General features: G+C 47.9%; 1 protein-coding gene across 1 annotated transcript; it reads right to left on the reverse strand.

The window, feature by feature from the left end:
• Positions 1-883: 883 nt before the first annotated feature.
• On the reverse strand, positions 884-8,470 carry spint2 (serine peptidase inhibitor, Kunitz type, 2). The gene is made up of 9 exons (XM_005949039.3): positions 7,919-8,470; positions 5,899-6,069; positions 4,798-4,911; positions 4,166-4,327; positions 3,992-4,048; positions 3,681-3,845; positions 3,561-3,605; positions 2,565-2,670; positions 884-2,446 (listed from the first exon to the last, which is right to left on the reverse strand). The coding sequence occupies exons 1-9, from the start codon at positions 8,355-8,357 to the stop codon at positions 2,359-2,361; spliced, it is 1,347 nt and encodes a 448-aa protein (XP_005949101.1). The 5' UTR covers positions 8,358-8,470; the 3' UTR covers positions 884-2,358.
• Between the last annotated feature and the right edge of the window lie 1,935 nt (positions 8,471-10,405).

Genomic DNA, 10,405 nt, shown 5'->3' on the forward strand with positions numbered 1-10,405 from the left:
CACCTAATATGCTTAATTGGTAGTAGGCTTTCGAGCCTATACAGCTTGGAGTAAGACAACATGCATGAAGAGGATGATGTGGACAAAATACTCATTTGTTTAATAATTCTGCACTCCCTGTAGAGTAGGGTACACTGGACCGTCCTTTGAGAAAACGCTGACTGTGCATGAAAACATGGATATAATAACCAAAGTGCAGCAGATCAGATAAATATTTATCATCACTGCGTTTTCCATTGAATCCATGAGCTGCTGATATATTTATAGTTCCACTATCATCGCTGTTACACTCACAGCTGGACTCTGAGCCTCACACTGCTGGGATGAAAACTACTTTCTGTTCAGTTGTTTCTGCATGAAGAACACTGAACAAGCTCAAGAATTTTGATCTCTGAACTGTTCCTTAATGAAAACAGTGTTACTGAGGAACAATCAGTGGGCTCGCCTCTGAACACGCAGCGTGACACTGATGAAGACTTTAAGGACGCAACTCATCCTGATAACACCTCCCACCTGGAAATAAACTGTCTCGCAGCAACAACAACTGTCCTCCTTCCTCAAATTCCAGCTTTTGGAACGAAATATATTTTCCCAGGCTGTTCTCGTTTATATGACATTCATGAAATAGCAGAACATGTTGTGGTGAAGTAAGATGCACCACATCAAGGAGAGTTCAAATTTTCAGCGCACAGCTCTTTATTTTCCAGAGAATTCCAGGAAAAGAGGTGAATGGATGTTGGAGGTACATTTGGGACGCACCCCAGGTTTGTCCAACCCACTTCTTGGAGCAGGTCCCTCATCAGCTCTTATCAATTAATCACACAATCAATGAAATAATCAGATTATTTATTACATTGAGGATCAATAGAAAATGTGAAAGAGATTTTCAGAGTAAAATAAAAGTTTATTATGAGTTTTCTTAAACCCCACACAGTTTACAGCTAATAAAGATAAAACAGTATTAAAACAAACAAACAAACAAACAAACAAAAAAATCACCTTAATAGGCCCAGTGCAGTTTCCCCAGCAGGGGGAGCCATCAAGTCCCCAGGTGCATTGTGGGACACGTAGTGCGCTCAGTTTGACCTCAGGTTAGGGTCTGATCAATAATCTGAGTGAGCTAAAGTCCTCTAGCATCCAGCCGAAGGAGACGCTGCACTGAATGCTCTGATTAAACACCCCTGAGCTGATCACACACATGCTTATAGGTGTGAACCACAAAGGAGCTGCAGGTCCAGCAACACCTGCACCACATTCTTCTCTGAGCCCACCACTGGGCCAAAGGATATGCTGTATTTAGTTAGAAAATAGTACCGCCACAGACCTGCCCCTGAGATGATCAAAGACCCCCATCCATTTATTTAAGCGTGAGAAACAATTTTATTTTTAACACAAAACTGGAATGCTGAAAAAAAACTATTACTGATCAATGGAATCGATGACATCACGGATCAACAAACATCTATGTTTACACAGAGGAACACACCTGGCACACGAGGTTAAAGGGCTGCTCAGCAGAAAAAGAAACCCATTGGCGAGTTTCATGGATGGAGTCTGAAAACTGCCAAAAGCAGGAGTTTAAGCTGAAAGTCTTCATTAAACTTAGAGTCACTGCTGTGTACTACTCCCTCCACATAGAAGCTCAAACTGACTCCGCCCACACGATGCACACCTGAGTGACAGAACTTGCAGTCTGAGAATCAGATTCAGCTCCATTGGATGGTACCTGCGTGAGCTGGGAGGAGCATCTGTGAGGGGATTAGTACATACCAGAGCACAGATGGTCCACGCTCAACCAATCAGCTGCTTGCTGCTGTGATCACATCATCACCAAATGTCATTTTTAAAGTGACTCCTCAGCACCTGCCAGGTGTGTCACTACACAGAGGTGATGTTCTGTTCAGTAATTATTGCCTTCTACAACATTTCTGATCAATTTCATGTTCAAATTAGAAAACTGTTTAGTTTCATCAGCTGTGAGGTACAGATCACCTGACCCGACTCGATATTCACTTTGATTATTGGTTCAGATGTTTTGCTGGATGAGGGTAATCTAAAGCTTCACAGAGTGATTGATTATGTAAAAAAAGAAAACTAACATAAACTAAAGCTCTTCATCAAATTTCTCACTGTGTTTGGTTAAATTAGAAGGACTGCTCCTTTAATATCAGGAAGTTAAAGCTCTGATCAGTGCAGATCGATACAGTGATTGATTATTCAGTAACAGACGCAGTGTAATTGTGCTGCAACACGAAGGAAAGGGGATGTTTTATTTAGCTGACACCTTCAAGCGTCTCTGACAGCAGCATCACAACAAGCCCTGCCCCCACACTCAGCGACGCCTTCAGCCACGCCCCCTCAGGCCTTCTGATCCAGTTTGGGGCTCTCAGGGAGGGGGAGGGAGTCTACGGACGCCTGCTCATCTGGAAGCAGCTCCTCCTTATCGCTGAGAGACAGGAAACAGGAAGAGAAGCAGCGTCACTGAAACAGCTCCTGCACGTCAAGTCTGCCACGCCACCCACCGACCAACCCCACCAGAGTTTAGACGGGCAGCCTTCTATTACCTGGAGGACCGGCGGCGGGAGAGGCGGTGCCGTCTCAGCGTGATGATGATGAGTGTGGCCAGCAGCAGGGCAGAGATGGCTGTCAGCGTGACGAAGAGGAAGAAGGCTGCAGGAGATGAAGATGAAACTCAGAGCTTTTATTGTGAAAGGTTCTCTGCTGAGCTGTGTTTATTTGTGCTGCGGAGCCCATGTTGGACACCAGCTGAAGCACAGCCCTGAACACACACAGACACGCACGCGCACACACTCACAGGCAGACACACACGCAGACACACACACACACACACACAAACACGCAGAACACACACACACGCAGCACACACACAACACACACACACAGACACACACACACACACACACACACAGACACACACACACACACACACACGACACACACACACACACACACAACACACACACACACAGGCAGACACACACACACACACACACACACACACACACAACACACACACACACACACACACACACACACGCACAGCACACACAACAGACACACACACACACACACACAGGCAGACACACACACACACACACAGCACCACACACACACACACAGCAGACACAACACACACACACAGAACACACACACACAGACAGACACACACGCACACAGACACACACGCAGACACACACACACACGACAGACACACACGCAGACACACACAGCAGACAGCACACGCAGACACACACACGCAGACGCACACACGCAGACGCAGACACACACACGCACACAGACACACACCACGCAGCACAGGCACACACACCACAGCAACACACCACAGCAGCAGCACAACACGCACACGACACACACACCACAGCAGACACACACGCAGCACGCAGACACACACGGCAGCAAGCACCACACGCAGACGCAGACACACACGCACAGGCAGACACACACAACACACCAGGCAGACACACACGCAGACACACACGCAGACGCAGACACACACACACAGGCAGACACACACTCACCTGCGGTCCAGTGGTTTTGGACTTTATCATGAAAGTCAAGCCGACCTGAAAGAGAAGCAGAGGTCAGAGTTCACCGTGACGAGGGCCACTTTAAGATGGATGTAGGCGGTGTCTCTTTACCTCCACTGCAGCTACTCATGCACTCATCCTCGCTGCCATACCGGTTGTAATTGCCACGGCAACCGCCATATATGAAGGGCTGGCAGGAGGCGGAGTCTAGATCGTAGTAGAACATTGTGAAGGCGGCACGGCAGGGCCCGGAGTCCGGCTTGTCTGTGCACATCCCTGTAACACACACGGGCGCAATCACATTACCCACATTGCAACTGCACCGTGCCAGCAGCAGTCCCCATATCAACCTAATCATGTGTGCTCTAGCTCCACCCACAGTCAGGTGACATGCTGCAGCAAGGGTGCGTTTCATTTCTTACCCTTGTTGTCTGAGGAGTCCTCATCTGCGGATTTCTTAGAGGATGGAAGGACGGACACTGCAGAAAACAAACACGTCAGCGAACGCTCTTCCACCTGCCCGACAGGTGAGGATCTTGGATCTCTCACCTCTCACCTTTGCAGGTACCCTCAGCTGATGTGCATGTGTCTCTCACCTGTGCAGGTCTGCATGCAGCTCTCTCTGGTTAGGTAGTTGTTCTTGTTTCCTCTGCAGCCTCCATACGTGAACATCTCACAGTTTCCTGTCTCTCGGTTGTAGTACCAGTGCCTCAGCGATGCTCTGCAGGGACCCGTTTCAGGCTTCGCCTCGCAGTACTCTGATTGGACAACACCACACAGGTGTCACTTATATGGAGAGGCAGGTAAAAGTTTCATATTTGTGAAAGAGTAAAAGGATATCATATCATTTCCCTCGGCAGTTACCTCTGCAGGAGGGAGAAAGAAAGGCAGTTAGTCACTTCCTGTTTTCGGACCTGAGTTTTACTTCCTGTTCCTACCTGTCTACTTGTATACCTGTGTTTTACTTTTTGTCTAAAATTAAATTTAAAGGCAATTTTTTTTATTTTTCATAAAACTGTGACAAAAACTGTTCACAGACATACTGCAGCACTGTTTGAACCTGGTTGTCCTGCAGGTGGCAGCACTGCATCTTCCTCTAGAAGAAGTACTTTTCAAAGGTAACTTGAGTGGGACTGCTAGTAGTACTGGAGTACTGCAGTAGTGACATGTGTTATAAATGATCAGTGTTATTGATCAGTGATTGGTTGGTGAGTCGGGGTGGCGTTACCAGATTTGTCAAAGTCAGCAGATTCTGGATCAGATTCAACCAGAACATTTGGAGCCATCCGAGGAGCTTTAACAGGAGGAGGAGCAGGAGTGGACTCATCAGGGAGAACTGGGCCTGGAAAAACACACACAGTTTACTTTGACCAGGTGTGCTCCACAGGTGTAACCAGGTGCAGCACCTAAATGAAGAATGCCCGTCCTTCCAGTTGAACACTCAACCAATCGGGGGCATGAATGCTGTCATGTGGGTTTACAGTGCTGCTTTTGTAAACTCATCAGCTGAGTACAGGTAAGCCAAAGCTGTCCTTTTAAAGGAAAGCTGATGGTGAGAGGACACACTCCACTGATCGTCCAGCAGGTTGAAGTAAACCAGGTGTTCTCTGGTTTACCTGGAACAAAAACGTTAAACTGATCCAGTTCTGGTTCACTCAGGTACAAACACCAGACCACCTTAAACAAACCAGCTGTTAGTCCCGCCCCTTTTACATTCTTTAGATCAGATTTTAATGTTTTTACTGCGTGAGTAAACACACCTTTGATACTGTGTGTGTGTCCTCTGTGATCATGGTGCCTTTAAGCAGTGTCGTAATAATCTGAAAATCGAGTGTCTGACAGGAAAAGTCACCTGATCTGATTGTCCAATCAAATCATCTCAGATAGGAGAAGATGCGAGCCGCTCAGCTGCTGTTGTTTGATTCAGAAACACGGAGGACAAAAATGATTTTAATGAAGGAAATTTAAGAAAGGACAAAGATTTGTGCTGTGAATTTTGACCCCACAGCTGTCACAGCCAGAGCCCCCCCACAGTCGGTTTAATAATGACCCTCACAGTCTGTGTGCTCGATCAGTCAAACGTTGGTTACTGATTATCAAACACGTCATTAGTCTGTGTGACTTTAAAGGAGTGGTTTCATATCCGATCTGTAACGTGTACCGTGGATCTGTGTTTTAATGACGCTCGCGTGTCGTTTTTTTTTTTTCTTCAACCTGCAGGTGAAATCCGCCTGCGCGCCTCATCCCCACACAGTCAACGATGAATTTATATTCCCCGTGTCCTTAAATAGGCACTGTTCCTTTAAACAAACATAAACAGGAAGTTTACCTGTGACCCCGGAACAGGTGGCCTCACACTCCTCCTGAGACTCAAAGTGGTTTCTGTTGGCCTCGCAGCCGCCGTACACGAAGCTGCTGCAGTTCCCGCTCGTCACGTTGTAGAAGAAGCGTGGGAAGGCAGCGCGACACGGGCCCACCTTCATCGGCAAGCGACAGCGAACTGAGAGAGACAACAGAGACACCGTCAATAACAGCACTGATAATCTTTCGGCGCTCTCTGATTGGCTGAGTTCAAACCCTGTCAGTTTCCTGTAATTTTCAAAGTGCTCTTGAGCAACAGCTCTCCAGCTTCCTGAAGGAGTGCGTTTGTTTGTTGACCTCTGACCTCAGGCTTCTGATGCAAAGATGAGCCAGTTTTGTCTCTGCTCATAACAGACACCTGAGCAAAGAACCAGTTTTAAACTGTCTTTAGGCTCTTTGTCACGGTCATCATAGCGCACTAAAATAAAAATAAGAACTAGATGTTTGGAAAAAGAAAGAACACTAACAAAGTTAGTGGTCGTGGAAACTAAACGAATGAGACGTTTTAAGACTTATTAGTTTGGTAAATATACCTTCCCTGACGAGGCTCAGACTCTGGAGTCACATGTTTGTCAAACGCCCTCCTCACAGGAAGAACTTAAAAAGTGTAAAACTAACACTCAAAGTATCATCTACTAATGACGATCATCTAGTGTCCACTGAAGCCTCATCAGACAGGTCTCAGTGAAGGACGGCTGTCAGGAAGTCATTCCACATGAGGGGACACAGGAGAAAAGACTGAGGTCTGAAAATGACACGAGAACTGGACTGAAGAGGACCAGGTGTGACGGAGCGATGGATCCACATCAGTATGTATGAGGAGATCCCAAACTGAGAGTCTGCAGCCATCTGTGAGCCACGGTGGAGGCACTGCCATGGCTTCAGCTGACCTTCCAACCAAAATACAAAGAAAGGAGTGTTGACGTATCAGGTAACACCAATGAGTTAATCCAGAAAACCAGGTGCATTATGGGTGTGCCAGCAAAATAAACTGGACAGTAGATGGACTCAAAAACCCAAACCTCATGAAAATCTCAGGTGTTTAAATCACCTTCAAACAAACAGGTGAGGGCTCCGCCTCCTCTCAGGTGAAGCAGCCCGACCGGTCCAACCTCTCGGAGAACAAAGAGCCTGTAAAAATACCTGCACAGGTGGATTCCAGGTAGGGCATGGTGTCACATTTACAAGGAAACAAATGAGAGCAGATCATTAACTCTCAGAGGTGCTCGACCCGAGAGAGGCTGCCGGGGGCTCCCATGATGCACTGCGGGTTTCTTCTTCACTCACCTTGTGCTCATAAAGCTCTCTGTTTCAGGTAATCACTGAGCAGCTGAAAGCCTCATCCGTCACGTTAGACTAAAAAGGTCAAAGGTCAGTTTCTCTGTGACATCAATTTCACTTGTTTTTATCATTATTATAATAATGACCACAGCGTCCACGCTCTCAGGTTCAGTCCATGTTTGGCGCTTCCTGTTGACATTAGTGTGAATATGTCTCTGATCAACCAGAGCGTGAAGCGTCACAAAGAGGCCACAGGTCACGGGTTTGTGTCTGCAGTTCACCTGTGCAGGTAACAATGCAGCAGAGCAGGATGGGCAGCATTGGTCAACAACAATGAGGCACCAAATGCGCCGCCCACAGCGACTCCCTTTTCACAGATTCACACGCCAACTCTGTTATTGATCAGGAAGTATGAGCTCAGTATTCTCAAAGGTTTCAGTGAATGAGGTCATTACTGAGTCAGCTCTGACTCCGCCTTCTTTTGCTTCTTTTATTTTGAAAGTCTTCAGCACGAAGGAGGAAATCAATAATAATAATAATAATAATAATAATAATAACGACCAATAATCAAGTTAAACTGATCAGGTTTCTCCCTGCAGACTGATCAATGAGCCATTTATCGATTAGGTAAAGGATCAGTTATGTTCAGCCTGATCTGTCAGCTCCACTACGGCTCTGCCTGTCGATCAATAATCAAAGCTTCTTACTGTTGTTAGACCCGTTGCTCCGCGGCTCCCAGCGCTGCACCTGCGGCATGTTGTTCTCCTCCTGGCCGCCCTCCTGCGCATCTCCGTCGGCCTTTTCCGCCACGAGCTTACGGTAAACCTCAAACTGGCTACTGGGACGAAGTGCGCAGGCGTCGTGGCCGTCCCCACAGCCCACCAGCTTGCAGTGGGTCGGTCCGTCCGTCGGAAACCCGATCACAGCCAGATCGCAGTCCGGAAGCGCGCAGCACATCGCCCGGCAACTCTTGGGATCGAGCTCCATCACATTGCTCAGCAGCCGCGCTCCGCCAGCCTCGAAATCCGGGACCTGTTTGGGGTCGGTGGACTGGTTCCAACTGCAGTCCATAGCCAGACCCGAAGCCAGCACGAGCCCGAGCGCGAGCAGCTTCAGCGGGATCAGGGTCGCGCCCCCAGTCATCATCAACAATCAATACAAAGCTTCAATAATCAGGAAACAGCGCAGCGAGCCTCCGGCCACACGGTTACTTCCGTGTTCTTGGCTCTGTCGCACTTACATTTACCTACGACAGGTGCGGCAAGCGAGGCCACGCCCACACCCAGACGTCACTCACACTCAGACACACACACTCACACATACAGAGTTCTGCTGAACGGTGAAAACCTCAAAGGTTCAAATAAAACTCGTTTTGTTTTACTGATGACGATGAATCTTCGGCACAGAGCGGGAGAACAGAGTTTGAATTACAGTCAATCATTTGGTGTCTGAGCGCGCTCAGTGCTGCTGTTGGTCTCTAAGGTGACGGCTGCACATTACAGCTGTTTCCATGGAAACATGAACACCTCCTGTCCCACATCCTGATGAAGGAGACCTGATATCAGATCAGAGGGCATTAATGTGATTGGCTGAACAGGTGTGTTCACTGTTTGCAGCAGAGTGACACTCAGCAGGAAAGCAGAATCAGCACATGACCACATGACCACACGCACTCTGAGCTGCTGGGCTGCACATAAAAGAATCAGAGGAAATGGCTGATTTCAAACTCTGAGCTCGACACATGACTCGGCTCCTCTGCTTCCTTCTGAGGGCCTCTGGATGTCTGGAGTCTTGATCTCCTCCATACCTGCTTCATGCCCTGGAGGACGGGGCTGTGGCCCCCCCACACCCTCTAGCAGATCATTACATGAAGGAACCTTTTAAAAAAACAAGCGCGTCCATGCTCACAGGTGTACACACGGGTGATCACACCCACAAACTACACCCTTTTTGGCTCCTACCTCAAAGCACACTGTGTTCTGTTGATCTTATGTGCTGCACAATAATGTTTAATATTTAGTATTTACTGTCATATTCCCATAGATCATCGTGATGTTGATTGTGTTGCTCTTTTTTTTCTTCAGCTTGTTTTCTCTTTTTTCATTCTCAACAGGTGATGGCCTGGCCTGCATTTGTATAGCGCTTTTCTAGTCCATAGGACCCCAAAGCGCTTTACACTACATTCAGTCATTCACCCATTCACACACTGGGATGGCAAGCTACATTGTAGCCACAGCTGCCCTGGGGCGCACTGACAGAGGCGAGGCTGCCGGACACTGGCGCCACCGGGCCCTCTGACCACCACCAGTAGGCAAACACGGGGTTAGTATCTTGCCCAAGGATATTTGGCATGCAGCCAGGAGGCAGCCTGGGATCGAACCACCGACCTTCTGATTAGTGGCTGACCTGCTCTGCCACCTGAGCTACAGCCACCCCAGGTAATTGATAGATGGATTTTTTGTCTGCTTATTTTGTTGGTTTTTGTTTTTTGCCCTTTATCCCCGTCCCTCTTCCCCGCTGTTTTTCTTTCCCTCTTTCTTTCTCCCCTTTCTTTTACCCAGGCTCTTTCGTCTTCAACCGTCAGTGACCTGCAGAGCAGCACCATGGCGAAGGTTTATCAGAGAGAAGTCTTCTGTGATATTATAATATGCCCCCTTCATCTCTCGAGCTCCCGTTTCATCTTAAAAGGCTGGAAGATGTTACAGAACTTCTAGACAGAAAACAATAATGGATTGGATTTATATAGCGCTTTTCAAGGCACCCAAAGCGCTTTACAATGCCACTATTCATTCACTCTCACATTCACACACTGGTGGAGGCAGCTACAGTTGTAGCCACAGCTGCCCTGGGGCAGACTGACAGAAGCGAGGCTGCCATATCGCGCCATCGGCCCCTCTGGCCAACACCAGTAGGCGGTAGGGTAAAGTGTCTTGCCCAAGGACACAACGACCAGGACAGAGAGCCCGGGGATCGAACCGGCGACCTTCCGGTTACAGATACGCTTCCCAACCCCCTGAGCCACGGTCGCTCAAGTCCTTGAGAGGCTGTCCACATGCTCAGATCTGACCGACAGTGAATCATTCATGGCGTGCAGGAAACATGATGAGAGCCTGATTAAGGACAGGGAGAAATGGGCTCCGATGTTAAATCAGCACAGACTGAGGGCTGATTAGACCAAAACCTTTACATGAAAA

Source organism: Haplochromis burtoni, unplaced genomic scaffold (assembly GCF_018398535.1).
Source record: "Haplochromis burtoni strain Fernald_Lab_line unplaced genomic scaffold, NCSU_Asbu1 Contig_636, whole genome shotgun sequence".
Taxonomy (NCBI): Eukaryota; Metazoa; Chordata; class Actinopteri; order Cichliformes; family Cichlidae; genus Haplochromis; species Haplochromis burtoni.